At 40.8% G+C, this 17,512-nt stretch overlaps 1 protein-coding gene across 16 annotated transcripts in view; it reads left to right on the top strand.

Moving 5' to 3' along the window:
- Positions 1-17,512, top strand: part of FGGY (FGGY carbohydrate kinase domain containing) — a 484,689-nt gene that overhangs the window by 356,925 nt on the left and 110,252 nt on the right. For all 16 annotated transcript variants that reach the window (XM_020882047.2, XM_070468099.1, XM_070468088.1 and 13 more), the window contains one exon: positions 5,271-5,418. In XM_020882047.2, the coding sequence (XP_020737706.2) occupies positions 5,271-5,418 (148 nt within the window). The remainder of the gene's footprint in view (positions 1-5,270; positions 5,419-17,512) is intronic.

The following is a 17,512-nucleotide window of genomic DNA, read 5'->3' as shown; positions in this document are numbered from 1 at the left end:
TAAGGTTCTACTGTGTAACAGAGGGAACTATATTCTATACATTATAATAAACTATAGGGAAAAATAATCTGAAAAAGAATATATATAAAACACCCATACATATATGTGTGTATATACATATATGTGTATGCACGTTTGTATATGTGTGTGTGTGTGTGTGTATATATATGTGTGTGTGCTCAGTCACTTCAGTTGTGTCTGTCTCTGTGCAACCCTATGGACTGTAGCCTGCCAGGCTCCTCTGTTCATGGGATTTCCTAGGCAAGAATACTTGAGTGGGTTGCTATGCCCTCCTCCAAGGGATCTTCCTAACCCTGGGATCAAACCTGCATCTCCTTTGTCTCCTGCATTGCAGGTGAGTTCTTTACCTGCTGAGCCACTTGGGGAAGCCCAAGTTATTTATATGTAAACTGAATCACTTTGCTGTATACCAAGAACTAACACAGCACTGTAAACCAACTATACTTCAATTAAAAATAAAAAGAGTCTTGAACAATGATTACCATAGGCAGGTAAAGGAGGCAAGGAAGAGAATTCTAGGAGAGAAGGAGAATAGGCAAACATTCAGAGGTTAAGACCAGCATACTTTGAAAAGTCAGAGTAGTTTAGTGTCACTGGAGCATGGTGTATGCAGGAGTGAGGAGGGAGGAGGAATGGAAACCACATCCATGGATGGAACAGTGTGACGAGGACTAAATAAGGAAGAACATCTGTGTCAAACAAGGAAGTTTATGCTTTATCTTGAGGGCAATGGAAAGGAGCCACTAAAAGTTTTAGGTAGGTATGGAGTCATAATCAGAGTTGCATTTTCAATGAACCACCCAGGAAGGAGTGCAGAAAACCCAGTTGGAGGGGGCAGAATTTCAACAGGGGAGATAAGCTGAGGCCAAAGCTCTAATCTGGGCATTTAAGGAGGCATGCATAAGGAATGGCAGTTGTACAAGAGAAAAGTATGCTGGTTAGAGGAATATTTAAAATAATAAATTGACAGATTCCAGTGAAAATTTAAATTTGGAAACTGAGGGAGAAAGAGAAGTCAAATATGATACCCACTCTGATTCTGCCCCTAAAATGATTGAGCAACCACTTAGTTGAGCTTTTTGTTGTTGTTTAGTTGCTAAGTCTTGTCCAGCTCTTTTGTGACCCAGGGACTGTAGCCACCAGGCTCCTCTGTCCGTGGGATTTCCCAGGCAAGAATACTGGAGTTGGTTGCCATTTCCTTCTCCAGGGGATCTTCCCTGCCTAGGGATCGAACCCATGTCTCTTATGTTGCAGGCAGATTCTTTACCACTGAGCCTCCAGGGACGTTAAGTGAGCTTGGCTTTGGTCAAACCAAGGAGCATAGAAAGAAGATTGCGTATGTCAGAAAAGACGATGTGTGTCCTAATAGGTACCTTTAGTTGAGGTCCCTTTGGGCTTCCAGGGAGAAGCATTTGATGGGTGCTTGAATATTTGACATGGAACTCATCACAGAGAAAGAAGCTGGAGATAGGGGCGTATATTTGGAAGTCTTCAGTGCTAGATAGTTAACTGGAGCCATGAAAGGAAGATGGAATCATCCAAGGGTAGAGAAAGAATGAGAAGAGGACCATGGACTGGACTCTGGGAGTCTTCATATACTTAGGCACAAACAGAGGAAGAGAACCAGCTGGAAAGGAGATAGGAAATCAGACGAGACTCATGGCCTGGAAACAAGGGGATGAAAACAAATGAGTAAGGAATGGTTATGCGGTACAAACTGCAAAAGACAGTTCAAGTGAAATAAAGGTAAATCATGGTCCATTGCAGATAGTGACAAAGCGGGGACTGATCTTTATGGTGGGACTGGTCTTAGTAGAGTGAGGTGGGGTAAGGGAGAGGGGAAGTGCAAGCAGAATACCTTTTGCAGTGGGTCAAAAAGGAGGAACTAGAAAGAGTGTGGAAGCTTCTTTTCCAAGGCTTTCTCTTTCTCCTGGAAAGGGCACAAATTCTTCAGTTACACCATGTGTTCTGATTTGGGATTTGAAAGTGTGGTAACCGTACTTTAGGGCAGCCTGTGAATCCAAAGAATTAAATGATTTATGAAGAAGGAAAGGAGAGATTCCAGGAGTGCTGTCTGCATTGAAGGTTGTGAGCCATAAAGTCTGGAAAAAAAGATCTTGCCTGACTCTTATATTTGTAAAAAACTAGAAATGAATGTCCTGTGATAGAAACAAGAGGGAACTATTTATCGATCGTCTGTCATTTTGTAGTACTCAGGACTCCGTATCTAATCATCAGAACAGCCTATAAGGTAAAAGTATTGGCCCTGATGGCAAAAAAGTAAACTGGGCTTGGAGAGGTTTATTGTGTCTGGTCAGCCACCTGGCACACAGTGAAGTCGCTTTGTGATTGTTGAAACTGTATTTTCTTCATAGGCACCAAGACTAGGAGAGCAAGGATTTCTCTCTCTAAGAGAGGATATATGAGCCTGGAATTTTCATGAGAAAGAGGGAGACAGATCCACTAGGAACAGTTAATATATGATTCCCAAGCTGAAAGAGGGCAGACCACCATTTGGGAAAGAATTGATAAAACATACAAACTGAAACAAAGTCAGAACCAAAAAAGGCACCATGCAAGGTTAAAATTATGTGAATAATGATGTGCATTTGTTATTTTAATGTTTTCCAAGTGCATTTCATTTTGAATGATATACTCAGATAGCACACATGGTAAGGGATAATTGAAAAAATGTGCAGGAGAATGGCTGTATTCAAAGAATAAACATACAGCTGCAAGGAGGTTAGGAGTCAAAGGGGTAAGCATATGCCCCATCCCCCAGGGATCTCATTAGTGCATGAGTGACCATATATGTAGAGGCTAAATGAATCTCACTGTTTGCAAAGACCCACAGTAAATGAGACAATGACGAATCAATAGTAATTAGGCCAATAGATTCTTATTGACCCAGATGTCTGAAACCAAATGCCCTGCTCTGAGATTCCTTGAGAGACAAAAGATTTATAGACATGTGCTTTTTTTTTTAAAATCCCTTTACTCTAAGTGCAGTGATGTTTTTCTGAAGCTACAATTAATGCAGACTCTTGACTTCTAGGTGGAAAGGATGTTCTTATGGCCATTGTTGACCAGATGATTCTGTTGGACCAGGAGCAGAAAAGCTGGGAGATGTAAAAGCAGGGTACAGTCATATTCTCCCCAGATATGTGGTTCTGGCCTTGTCTTCTATGAAGACCTCAGAGGACCCTTGCCTAACACTATCATGCATGCACTTTACTCAGTCGCTTTAGTCATGTCCAACTGTATAGACTGTTGCAACCCTGTAGATTATAGCCCGCCAGTCTCCTCTGTCCATGGGATTCTCCAAACAAGAGTACTGGAGTGGATTTCCATGCCCTTTTCCAGGGGATCTTCCCAACTGAGGGGTCGAGACCGAGTCTCCTACATCTCCTACATTTCAGGAAGATTCTTCACCACTAAGCCGCCAGGGAAGCCCAACACTATCATAGAATCACTCTAAAACAGAGCTTAAACTTGGGGCTTTGACAAGTAATTCCTGGCCAGAGATACAGAAAGCACATGGCTTCAGAATCACAGAGAGAGTTTAAGTTTGAACTTGGTCACATGTCTTCACTCCTTACACATTCCCTCTATAAGGGGTGTTACCGGTACCTGGCTCACTGGGTTGTGGTTGAAGGAGCAGCAGTTAATGTTGCTCTGGTTAGTAAGCCTTTTCCCAACAAGATCTTCATCTTCTGATAGAGGTTCAAAGATTTTTTCCAAACGGGAATGAGATGTCAGGTCAAGGACCAAAGAGAGTGCCTGGTAAGGATGACTGCCCGCACCTCCGCCCAGCACACATCTCACAAACACCCACACACATACACACATTCTCACATACACGTGCAAGTACTTACATAGATTAGTTTTGTTTTTCTGTATTTTCTATCTTGGAGTTCTACATAAAATTTATATACTGTAAGAGTTTGAAAACCACCACTTGTTTGTTTATTTCTTTATACTTAGTGTAAAAAATTTTCAGGAATTTCATAGGATCCAGAAAGATATTCAGTTTTGCAAAACTAGAACTAGGAACCGCTGAGCTGTACTCCTAAAACATTTTAAATGTAAATAATAAATGTTAGGTGTCTTATGTATCAGCATCCCTTGGTCATTGATCTCCTATACTTTTTTTTACTTGCCGTTATTCAAGCTGTGTTTTTATACTTTAAAGCTATGGTTCCAAGGGCAACAGTGGGTGATGGCATGGGATACTAGTCCACTTTCTTCTAGAATTGTCAGTTCAAGAGAAGGAAGCACCTTTAAAGAGAGGACGGCTAACCAACTTTAATCTTTGTGTCATGCAATGAGATTTCACCCAGTAAGGTGAAATTTCCCACTCATTATATGTATGGGAAACTGAAGTTCAGAGAGGTTAAGTCACTGGCTTATGTCACCCAGTGAGAACAGGTAGAGCCAGGATCTCTGTCCTGGATGGTCTTGGATACAGATCCTGGTTCTGCCTGCCCTAAGCCCATCCTCCCAAGCCCAACCTCTTTGGCTCTCTCTCAAGTAAATAGACTGAGAGAATGAGAAAGGTCACCTGACTCTTTCATTCTACATATGAAGAAACTAAGCCTTAAAAAGAACAAGAACTAATGCATTGTCATTAGGTAGGTTTGGGTTGGAAATCAAGTCTCCCAGCTGTTGATCCCAACTGCATCCAGCCCATCCTATCACTGCTTTCAGCAAACTCCCATCCTGAGTCCGGGAACTTACATTTGTCTCCATATGTCAAATTATTATTGTTACAATTAGTAATACTGATTTTTAAAAATTCTTTACATATGTACAGCACTGTACAGTTTGCAAAATCATGTATCTTCACCTGCATAGTCTCCTTTGATCTTCACAATAATCCTATGAGGTCAGTTGGGCAGGAATTATAATGGCTTTTTTTACAGATGCCAAGAGAGTGATTCAGAAAGTTTGAATAACTTTTTCATGGTTACATACCTACTATGAAGAAAAGCCATTCTTGGATCTGGTCTTTTGCGTCCAGACCTTTCCACCTTCCACCAGGACACGCTTCCTGTCCTTGGTGAGAGCACAGTGTGGTCTGAGAGTGTGGTTTGCTGTCTGTAAGTTGGGGGTAATTTCTTTGCTGAAGCTTTTGGGACCCCACTTACTTTCTGGATCTGATGTGGGAGTACAAACAGTTTCTTTCTACAGAGCAGTTTGCTCCCTGACCCTAACCCCCCTTTTAAAAACAACATCCTCTTCTCTTCCAGACGCCAGAGTGTATATGCATATTTGAACAGTCACCTGGATCTGATTAAGAAGGCTCAGCCCGTGGGTTTCCTCACTGTTGATTTACATGTTTGGCCAGATTTCCATGGCAACCGGTCTCCCTTAGCAGATCTGACACTAAAGGGCATGGTAAGTAACAGTCAGTTCTTGCACGAAGGTGAAGGCGGGCCAAAGGGCTCCAGAGTTGGAAGAAGCAAAGCTGAGGAGAAGGAAAAAAGAGGAAATATAAACAAAACCGGCCAACAGCCCACTGGCTTCTTGCAGATGTACTGCTGTTGAGAGGGTTCTTGAAACTACATAGGACGATCTGCTGAAAGTTCTCATTGTTTCTGAGCCAAACTTGAGAGTGTTAAAAGCAGGATTTCTTGCTTGTAGCTACTGCTGCCTCTTTGTCCCATGGAGCAACTAGAAGTTGTGAGCCCCTGCCTATGCAATTTTTCTATTTACATCAGTTTGTGGAGTCATGTTTTCCATCTCCATCTCCAGGCTGCTGGATAAATAAGTGGTAAATATTACCACCCATGGTCTAGCTTGCCACAGCCACACATCTGCCTAGGCTCTGAGTCAGGGATGTTCAGAGTGTAGGCTAACATTATTAGAATTTCAGATAAACATTGGTAAAAGTAAAATAAAGTTAATAACTTATGTTAGTGGGTAAATTCAGCTGTTAGTGACCTTTAGACTCACTTTTAGTTCAGAGTTTTGGGGCTGGAGGTGCCAGCATGCCCTTGGTGGAAGTGCTCACAACCACCTAAGCTAAGAGATGGCCAAGCAAGATGGCTAAGAGTAGCTTAGCGCTAAGAATTGTGTTTGAGGATGGATAAAGCTAGGGAAAAAGAGATAAACTTCGGGTCCGAGAGGCCAGAAGAGACCACAAACAGGAAAAGAAGCCATGAATTCAGAATCCAGATGTCCCATTGAGAAGCAAAGTGTGAGGTGCCTTATGGCAGGGCTTTAGAATGGAAGCCGTAAGCAGTGCAAGCTTTATGCACTATGTGACAGAGGAGCAGGCCTGCTGGCTTGAGGAGCTTCAAGACTTAACAAGCTTTGGTTTTGTGGTTAATTCTATTAAGATTATTTTAAATATTTTTGTGTAGCCAACAGAAAGACCCAGTCTTTCCTTTCATTACCTATTTGACACAGTCAACTTCTGTGTATGAAAGGGAGTCATGATAGAAAAGAACATTGGACATAGTGAGGGCAATGTCTGTCTGGAGTCCGTGAAGCATGCCCATTCAAAAACTAATGAACTTGGCCTCCTATTTGGCCCATGGAGACAGAAGAGGAACGTCCAGAGAGGTCCAGGTGCCCTAGGCTACAGCTGGAAAGTCGTACTTTCAGATGGCTGACTTTCTGGGTACAAACAGAACTTAAGGGAAGGGCACATTTTGTATGAATACAAAAATCCATATCTTAGAGACAAATATCTAAAGCAAAATATAGGAGACACTTAAAGTGTTAAAGAAGGGTCTTCCCTAGCAGTTCAGTGGGTAAGACTCCATGCGTCCACTACAGGGGACCCAGGCTCAATCCCTGGTTGGGGAACTGAAATGCCACATGTCACATGACACAACCCCCAAAAAAAAATGAATTAATGAAAAACTGGAAACAAAGAAATAAAAATTAAAACTTTTAAAAAATGTTAAAGAAGTTAAGAAGGATGACTGGTTCATAAAATTACCCCCCACCCCCCAGAAAAGCAGGGTTGTGTCATAAAATGATCATGGCTCTGAAGTCCAGGGCTTGAATCCAGAGTCCTTCCCTTAGGGACCTTACCTTGCGACACCTGCTCTACCCGCTCACCACCCAGCATGGCAGGTGCCATGGGCTTTGTCAAAGCCCTTTTCCCAAGGGCTTTGTCTGTTTCTTAAAACCAACCCTGACATCCAGAGACTTAGGAATTGCCATCATCAGGATTCCAATAAAGTTAGCTCAAACACAGAATGGGATTCCAAACAAGCCAATGAGTGCTTTGAAGAGCGTCTGTCTTATTAGATTAAGTACAAATAGCTGTGTACTCACCAAAGGCGATGTCTTGCATGGGGACATATGCCCAACTGTATTAAAAAATCCTGCTACATTTTTAGAGATATGATCTTTCTTTCTGTTGAAGCAGTATATGAATACAGGTTTGTTTGTTGATGTATTTAATGTCTTGGCCATGCAGTGCAGCATATGGGGTATTAGTTCCTGACCTGGGATTGAACCTGCACCCCCTACACTGGAAGCACAGTCTTAACCACTGGACCGCGAGGGAAGTCCCTGTATTTACTTTTTTAGAAATTTTATTGTTCTATAAACATACTTCACACTTCACCTGATGTTTCTTAGCAGGGATTTCCCTTCACAATTGCCCTTGGGTTGGCCTTACCTTTGAATAGCTGTCATTCTATGAATGTACCTCACAAAACTGGAAGGAGAAGATGACCTAGATAAGGTACAAGAAAGGAAATTCTAGGCTAGAAATTTCTCCTCAAATCTCATTTTTTTTTAATTTATTTCATGTTGGAGTATAGCTGATTTAAAATGCTGTGTTAGTTTCAGGTGTACAACAAAGTGATTCAGTTATACATATACATATATCTATTCTTTTTCAGATTCTTTTTCCATATAGGTTGTTACAGAACATTAAGTAGAGTTCTCTGCACTGTACAGTAGGTCCTTGTGGATTATTTTATATATAGTAGTGTATATATGTTAATTCCCAGACTCCTAATTCATCCCTCCCCAACACCTTTCCACTTTGATAACCATAAGTTTGTTTTTGAAGCCTGTGAGTCTGTTTTACAAATAAATTCATTTGTATTATTTTTTTGGATTCCACATATAAGTAATGTCATTGATATTTGTCTTTCTCTGTCCAACTTCTGTCACTTTTTTTAGCATGATAACCTCTAGGCCCATCCATGTTGCTTCAAATGGTATTATTTCATTCTTTTGGATGGCTGAGTAATATTCCATTGTATATATGTGCCTCATCTTCTTTGTCCATTCAGCATGGACAAAAAAAATGTTCTGTCAGTGAACATTTCAGTTGCTTCCATGTCTTGGCCATTGTAAATAGTGCTGCAATGAATGTTTGGGTGCCTGAATCTTTTAAAATTATGGTTTTCTCCAAGTATTTGCCCAGTGGTGAGATTGAAGTATCACATGGTAGTTCTGTTTTTAGTTTTCTTAAGAAACCTCCATACTGTTCTCCGTAGTGGCTGTACCAACTTACATTTCCGCCAACAATGTAGTAGGGTTCCCTTTTCTCCACACACTCTGTAGCATTTTTATTTGTAGAGTTTTTGATTATGGCCATTCTGACTGATGAGGTGATGACTCATTGCATTTTGATTTGAATTTCTCTAATAATCACAAAGAATCAGACATGACTTAGCAACTGAACAACAACAACAACAAATAATAATTAGTAGTGTTGAGCATCTTTTCATGTACTTTTTGGTCATCTCTATGTCTTTTTAGGGAAATATCTATTTAGATGTTTTGCCCATTTTTGATTAGGTTGTCTGGTTTTTTAGATTGAGATGCATGAACTGCTTATGTATTTTGGAGGTTAATCCCTTGTCAGCTACTTCATTTGCAAATATTTTCTCCAATTCTGTGGGCTGTCTTTTTGTTTTGTTTATGGTTTCCTTTTCTGTGAAAAAGCTTCTAAGTTTGATTAGGTCCCATTTGTTTACTTTTATTAGTCTAAGAGATGGATCCAGGACGATGTTGCTGTTATTTATGTCAAAGAGTTTTCTGTCTGTTTTCTTCTAGGAGTTTTATAGTATCTGGTCGTATATTTAAGTCTTTAATCCATTTCAAGCTTATTTTTTGTATGGTATTGGAGAATGTCTAATTTATTCTTTTACATATAGCTATCCAGTTTCCACAGCAGCACTTATTGAAGAGACTGTCTTTTCTCCATTGTATATCCTTTCCTCTTTTGTCATAGAATAATTGAACATAGATGTGGGGGTTTATTTCTGAGCTTTCCATCCTGCTCCATTGATCTGTATTTCTGTTGGGCCAGTACTATACTACTTTGATTACTGTAACTTTGTAATATAGTCTGAGGTCAGGATGGATGAGTCTTCCAGTTCTAGTCTACTTTAAGATTCTTTTGGCTATTCAGAGTCTTTTGTGTTTCCATACACATTTTTAAGTTTTTTTTTTACCTAATTCTTTGAAAATTGCCAATTTGATACGGATTGCATTGATTCTGTAGATTGCTTTGGGTAGTATAGTCATTTTGACAATATTAATTCTTCCAATTCAAGAACATAGTATATCTTTTCATCTGTTTGTATCATCTTCAGTTTTTTTCATCAGTGTCTTATAGCTTTCAGAGTACAGGTCTTTTGCCTCCCTCCTTAGGTAGGTTTATTCCTAGGTATTTTATTTTTTTTGATGTGGTGGTAAATGAGATTGTTTCCTTCTGATCTTTCATTGTTAGTGTATAGAAATGCAACAGATTTTTGCATATTCTTTTGTTTCCTTCAACTTCGCTGAATTCATTGATGAGCTCTAGTAGTTTTCTGATAGCATCTTTAGGATTTTCTATGTACAGTGTCATGTAATCTGCAAACAGTACCGGTTTTACTTCTTCTTTTCCAGTTTGGATTCCTTTTATTTCTTTTTTCTTCTCTGATTGCCATGGCTAGGATGTCTAAAATTATGTTGAATAAAAGTGTCGAGAATAGACACACTTGTCTTGTTCCTAATCTTAGAGGAAATGCTTTCAGTTTTTCACCATTGAGTATGATGTTAGCTGTGAGTTTGTCATATATGGCCTTTATTATGTTGAGATAGTTTTCTTTTGTGCCCACTTTCTGGAGAGTTTTTAATCATAAATAGGTGTCGAATTTTGTTGAAAAGTTTTTATGCAACTATTGACATGATCATATGGTTTTTATTCTTCAATTTGTATCACATTTGTATCAGTTTTCAAAGAACTAGATTAATTTGTATATATTGAAAAATCCTTGCATCCTGGGAATAAAACTTACTTGGTCATGGTGTGTGGTCCTTTTGATGTGTTGTTGGATCCAGCTTGCTAGTATTTTCTTGAGAATTTTTGTATCTATGTTCAAATCTCTTTCCCTCAGTCCAGTTTTGGATAACATCCAAATAATCACCCTGAATCTATTTGTCATTTTATCCTTTTGCCAGAACCTACAGTAACTACTTTCTGCAACACTCATTCAGAAAAAATTTATTTGATGCCTATTTTGTGCCAAGCCCTACTAAGAAAATCCCAGTAGGGCAAGAACAATATATGATTTATATAAACAGGCAATAGGGATGCAAGTTCAGGCTCCAGATGCCACTCACTGCCCAAGGCTCTATAGACATATAGAAAATGATGGCCCACCATGGTCTCAGCAGTCAAGAAAAGCTTCAGATAGGAGGTGACATTGACACTAAGGGAAATAGAAAACAGGGTTTGTGACCAAGGGAATCATAGTATGTGCAGTGTTCTAGAGGGGAGGAGAGCATGGTGGGTGAATGTTTACAATTTTGGGGTCCATATGTCACTGTCTAACCAGTGATAGATTGCACTTAGCATTTTACCTAGGTAATAAAAAATCTCTCAGAGAACCAATGGCCACTCCTGTTCTTCTGCTTCAGCAACAGCACACTCTCCCGATTCTTTTCTCTCTCCATGGTTGGCTCTTTTCTCTTACCCTTCATTGATCACCTACGTTGTGCAGGCCTTGGCTAAACTGAGGGAAAACAGACTTGAAACTGTACCTGTTCCAAGTTCACATGATAATTGGGGGAATAATATTGTACATGTGTGAGTGTGTGTGTATATATGTGTGTATGTACATATGTGATCCCTGTAATACAGACATCTGTACAAGCCAAAAGAGGTACTCAATAAATGCCTGAGTTTGAATTTTTTAGGTGGCATTTGGGCAACAAACCCTGATGCAGCCTTTCTCTGCTTCATTTGAAAATATCTGTGAAGATGCAAGAAAAGAGGATAAACTTGTGCTGACTTAATTAAGATGACATTCAACTAGAAAAACTAGAATTGACTCTCTCATGGAGGATCTGGGAAGGTTTTACAGAATCAAAAAGATTAAATGTGTTTAATAACTTGTTTGAGAAATATAATGTCTGACATATGAACAAAATAAACCATCAGCCTTGCAAATGTTGGGACCTCTCCACTTCCTGGTCCCTAGCTTAAAATTGCAAGGTTCCTTTAAGCCTAAAAACAGAGCAGTCATCCCTCTACTCTACTGCTGATGGTTAAGGTTTTTTGCTTTGTTTTGCTTTGCTTTTTGGAAGCAGCCAGTGAGCTTAGTTTCCCAGAACTCCTCCACAACCTGGACCTTATCTTTCCTTTCAGTTCAGTCCATTAGAAAGCTGCCAACCTAAGCAGCCAGCTGGGCTGGAAGGCTGATTTAGGATGTATGCTGATGGGCTGCAGTCTGAGGACCCTGTATCAAACTCTCTTAGCGGGGCAGAGATAGGGAAACTCTGTGAATTTGACAGAGGAGGGTAGCTTTACATGTCTGTCATCTGCTCTAGGGTTAGAAAGCCAGGCAGTGGTCATCCCCCTCAGGCCAACAAAGCTCCACAAAATAAAAACTGCTAGACTCTGGGAAATGGCAACTAGCTATAGAGCTGAAGAGGCAAACCCAAGTTACAGTGAGTGGGGCTGAGAGTAAATCCTGTGTACAGTGTGCTGGGAAATACTGAATATGTATAGTGCCCTAGTAAAAGTGAACTTAAAAAATAACAAAGTGAGTCCCTTAGGAAAAACATGTTGCATACAAAGTAAAAGAAATACCATTTTGAATGCTTAAGGGAAAGGCCTCTTAAAAATTACTTACTACTGAAACCAAAAGAAAATATTCTAAAACTTCTTGGCATATTCAATAGGATTTTTTTTCAAAGCACATCTCTGTGGAAGAGGGCAGAAACTTATTAGAAAAAGATGAGCTCAGATAGCGAGGCAATGGAATGAGAAAACAAAGGAAATAATAAAGACAACTGAAAATATAGTAGCAGGATTAAAACCTACATTGAAGATTTGAATGCAAAATTCATAATTTGTACTAAAAAAAATAAGATCAGAGCTGTCACAAAGCAGCATGTGCTTTAAATGTATTAGAAAAAAATTTTGATTGTAAGAGCTATGGCTTATTTAGTTTCTAATTTCAACAGTGCTTAGATCAAAGATGGGCACTGAATAATTGCCTTCTGGTTAAGCAGTTATTTCAGCCTTCACTTGCCAAGGGAGGAAGGAACAGTGACCTGCCAAGGCCACAACGCCAAGAAGCAGCGGAGCTTAGATGAAAACAGGAATCCCAGCTCTTAGGATGCACACCCATGTGCTGTGTGCTTCGCTCAGTCATGTCCAACTCTTTGCGACCCCATGGATACTGGCCCACCAGGCTCCTCTATCCATGGGAATTCTCCAGGCAAGAATACTGGAGTGGCTTGCCATGGCCTCCTCCAGGGGATCTTCCCAACCCAGGGATCAAACCCAGGTCTCCCACATTGCAGGAGGACTCTTTATTGTCTGAGCCTAAGGGAAGCCTATCAGGGAAGCCTGAGAATGCTGGAGTGGGTAACCTATCCCGAGGCTTCCTTAACTCATACCTCTGGACTTCGTGGGATGCACTGACTATATAAAGGACTTCCCATAGCTCTATCATGCATGATTTCACACTGAACCATGCTCCGCAGCCCAGTCCCTGCTCACCTTGTCTGACCACTAGCCTTCTTGCTTGTTCTCCCATTTTTCCCCTTACCCTGATTCTTGGATTTAAGCTCTAACCCTATCTTTGCTCAATAACAGTTCTATTTTTCTTTCCACCCTCACTGACTCAGATTTCAGAAGTAATAACCACTCCTGGTTTGACCTGGCTCTAAACCCTTCCACTTTAGGTGCCTACCCTCTTAAATAGAACAGGGCAAAACTCAGGAATCCTTCCATGAGGCTTGATAGAATCACTTTCTTTTACTCTGGTGAGAGTTGGCTTCCTGCCAGGTTACTGGCTGTTTCATTTCTCCTTCGGTGATGCAGGATTGACCTGTGGCACTGGACTCAAAAGAGTGATGGTTAGAGGGTCGGCAACTTAATAGTATGCTTGAACCAAGTAGCCACCTATGTAAATATTTCTCTTTGCCTCTTGATAAATGAGGCATGGAGAGGTGAGGGGCATGCATCTGATGTTTGAAAGGAGGTTGGGTAACAGCAACCAACATCAAAACATTTAACACCAATGATTCTAAGTTCTTTAAAAACAAAAACAATACTTTTTAAAGAAGTATGATGTGGTCATGTGGTCATAGAGAGAGATGAAGCTAAATACTACCACTAATGGTTGTGTGTCTTAGATAGGGGATGTATGTGTGATTTTTATTTTGAGTGATTGATTGGATAGCTTTTACTTAAGTGAAACAATAAAGTGAGCCCAGGATTATGAAGTCAGACATATCTTGAAAATGTGCCAGCGGTGCGTGACCTCTGAGGTTAGCTCTGTGAGGTCCGTCTGCTGTCAGTAAGCAGGAGCTGCGGAGGCTTCCTTGCAAGGTCATTGTCAGAATCAAATGGAGAGACTGTCACACGGCAGACAGACAGCAACGGCAGCCACTTTTGAATTGTAGGTCCTGCTCAGTGGCCCTTACTTGCATGTTTACAAGGTGGCCTTTGAATCCCAGGCAGCCGGTCACAAGCCATCCACCTTAGGCCCAGAACCAATGGTACCTACCAGCCACCAAGGCCTCCAGCCACAAACAATCAGCTAGAGAAACTGAACACTCACTTGGTCCTTCATAGGAACCATGTTTCGTACAAGTGTAGAGATTAGCCTTCTCTTTCCCAGGTTGCACTAGTGGTAACAGATCCACCTGCCAATGCCAGAGACATAAGAAGATGTGGGTTCCATCCCTGAGGTCTTCCCAGGGGATCCTGGAATGGCTACCCACTCCAGTATTCTTGCCTGAAAAATCCCATGGGCTGAGGAGCCTGGTGGGCCACAGTCCGTGGGGTCACAAAGATTCGGACACAACTGAGTGACTGAGCACACTTCTACACTTGAGTGTTTAAATTCTCAGCCCTCAGTTTCCTCATCAGTATGATAGGAAACTCAGCTTTGGTGTGCCTTACAAAACAGCTAGGGCTATAGGAGTTGTAGAAGAGTCCTTGCCTCCTTGTGTACAGCCAGTGTTTATTCTCAAATCAATACGACCTCTTTGTTATGGTGGGTTTTTAAAAATTATTTTCCTGAAACACCCACTCAGAGAAGTAAATTACCTCAGAGACATACCGGAAGGTGAAAACAGGCCATATTCACCAGTTGGCTAAAATGTGTTTTCCCTGCTTCATTTTGCAAGTACAACACTACCCAGAACGCAAAGTTATTTTCTGGTTCTTTGAAGAGCTGTGATTTCTAACATAAGGCCATATGCTGCTCAGAACTGCTGGAGAGGTTGAGTGCTATTCCAAGGGCTCTTCAAAGCAAGCACAGTGCAACGTGTGTGTGGAAAACTAGGAGGGAGTCAGGAAAGAAGCGCGATGAGATCTTAGCCAGTTCCCAGAGGACTGACTCCCAGCTAGAGACGGACATCGCTAAACAGAGTCAGATGTGGGGGAGTCAGCAATTCTGGTGAGTGTGTGCAGAAAAGCCAGAGGCTGTATCCCTGTGGCTTCCTCTGATTGGGAGATGGATGATCGAGTTGGAAGCTCATGGACCAATTAAGCACCATTTGAGTGATATATTTGTAAGCCTTGGAAACACATGGACTCTTTGACATGAGTTTATTGATTTTTTTGTTGTGATTGAATATTGTTTTATGTACCATTCTTTCACATATTGTTTTTGCCTATGAAAAATTGACTGCTATAATGAAGTTTAATATCCTCAGTATCATTTAACTTGTTTTCAGATAATGTATTTTTTTTTATTAAAGCAGCTAATTTACCAGCTAGTATGAGGATTTGTAATATGTGCTGTTATTTTCAGGAATCATGACCTATCAAGCATCATGATAGATGCCTTCCAAGCATCATCACCAACTTTCTTTATAACCCTGCAAGACAGTATTATTACCGCATTGAAACGAATGGAGAAATTGAGGGTCAGAGAGTCTAAGTAATTCACTCAAGGTAGAAAAGACCAGAAGTAGTAGTAGAACCCAGTCAGTTCAAACTGAGGTCACTGACATTCAAATGAAAAATTAGATCTTTGTATTTTTGGCATTCCTTTTGCTCTGTTTTCAATATGTCTGAAATATTTCTCCCTCAGTTTAGTGATTTTTTTAAAAAATTGCCATATAGAATCAGTCTTTTCTTAGTGCTTTTTATCTTCCCTGTATATACCAAATGACAAATAAAACTGGGGCTAGGGGGCAGTGTGGATTGTGAACAGGACCCTTTCTCAAGACACTGTATAATGATAAAAGATTGAGGAGTAAATTAGGTGGAAATCTGCCAGGAAGACCTAAAAGATGAATAATGGGAAATAATTAAGGCCAGAGGACCCAAGATGGGATCCAAGTTGTGTGTGAATCCAAGACAGGGTTATATGACAGCAAATGTGAACCAGGACTGTTGACCAAAACAGCCTTGTTTATACTGGTACAAGTGCATATTAAAATATATGATTGTTTTAGATTTAGATTTTTTAGACTTAGATTTAGCATATCAGAAGCAAGGTAGATGAAGGTGTGAAGTACCTGCTACATCTGTGCTGTGCTGTGCTAAGTCGCTTCAGTCATGTCGCTTCACTCTTTGCGGCCCTATAAACCACAGCCTGCCAGGCTCCTCTGTCCATGGAATTCTCCACACAAGAATACTGGAGTGGATTGCCATTTCCTACTCCACCTGGTCCACCTGGGAAACAGCAAATGGCCTAGTGTTCTTGGTATAGACTTCACCAACAGAATAGGCTATGAAGGAGAATGTCAGTCCATCCTCCAGTTGTCATATGTGTATTAGTTGTCCATTGCTTCTGTAATAGATTGCCACAAGCTTAGTGGCTTACATGTATTTTTTTTATATTTATTTTTAAATTGTGTATTTAATTTTGGCTCTGCTGGGTCTTCGTTGCTATGCACACACTTCCTCTAGTTGTGGCGAGTAGGGGCTACTCTTTGTTGTGGTATTCAGGCTTCTCGTGGTGGTGGCTTTTCTTGTTGAGGGTGCACAGGCTTCACTGGTTGAGGTGCACAGGCTTAGTTGCTCCATGGTATGTGGAATCTTTCTAGACAATGTATCGAACCCTTGTCTCCTGCATTGGCAGGCAGATTCTTAACCACTGGTCCACAACGGAAGTTCAAGGCTTAAATTTATTATCTCACAGTTATGTAGGTCAGAAGCCCAGGCTGGCCCAACTGGTTTCTCTGCTCCTATTTTCACAAGACCAGAACTAAGGGAGATTCTGGGAATAATCTGCTGTCAGATTATTGTTGGCCAAATTCAGCTCTGTGCAGTTATAAGACAGAGGTGCCTGTTTCCAACATAGCTGTCAGCTAGGGATCCTCAGCTTTGAGAGGCCACGTGAATTCCTTGGCTCATCGTCCCTTTCTCCATCTTCAGAGCCAGCAATGGGCAGATCAAGTCCTTCCATGCTTTGAATCTCTCTAATTTCCACTTCTACCTCATCTCTCCTGCATTATTCTCCTGACTCTCTGTCTTCCTCTTCTGCTTTTAATAGCTCACAGGATTACATTGGGCCCAATTGGATAATCCAGGGTAATCTCCCTATTTTAAGATCAACTGGCTAGTAACCAGTTCCATCTGCAAAGGCCCTTTACAGCAGTGCCCAAATTAGTGTTTGATAGGGTAGTCAGGGGCTGTTAACCTAAATTTGGCCTATCACATTGTGTTAATACATTTATATGCATTTCCTATTTCTGGGTGAGTTTTTGCCAAGTGTTGGTCTCCATCCCTGATACTGATAACCTATAAATATTTTAGGGAAATTTTATCTCTCTTTCTCTTGCAGGCTGCTGACTATCTGAGACCTGTTTTCCGATCTCTGGCCTCTCTCCAGAGGTTTACCAGAAATCTTTCTCTGATCCTCCTTGTTTCCTTGCTATACGCCCATCATCTCCTCCTTCATTATTGACTGAACAAGCAGAGCGATTTTTGTTCCTTTGTGTTCTGAAAAGCTTTCAGTCAATTCCCTTGAGCCTTGGATACTCCATCAAGCTCTAATGAACCTAGAAAATCTTATGACAGAGAATCCCATTTTCTTGTCTTTCATAA

This window comes from Odocoileus virginianus, chromosome 5 (genome assembly GCF_023699985.2).
Source record: "Odocoileus virginianus isolate 20LAN1187 ecotype Illinois chromosome 5, Ovbor_1.2, whole genome shotgun sequence".
NCBI lineage: Eukaryota > Metazoa > Chordata > Mammalia > Artiodactyla > Cervidae > Odocoileus > Odocoileus virginianus.
This window is presented reverse-complemented; position numbering and strand designations above follow the sequence as displayed.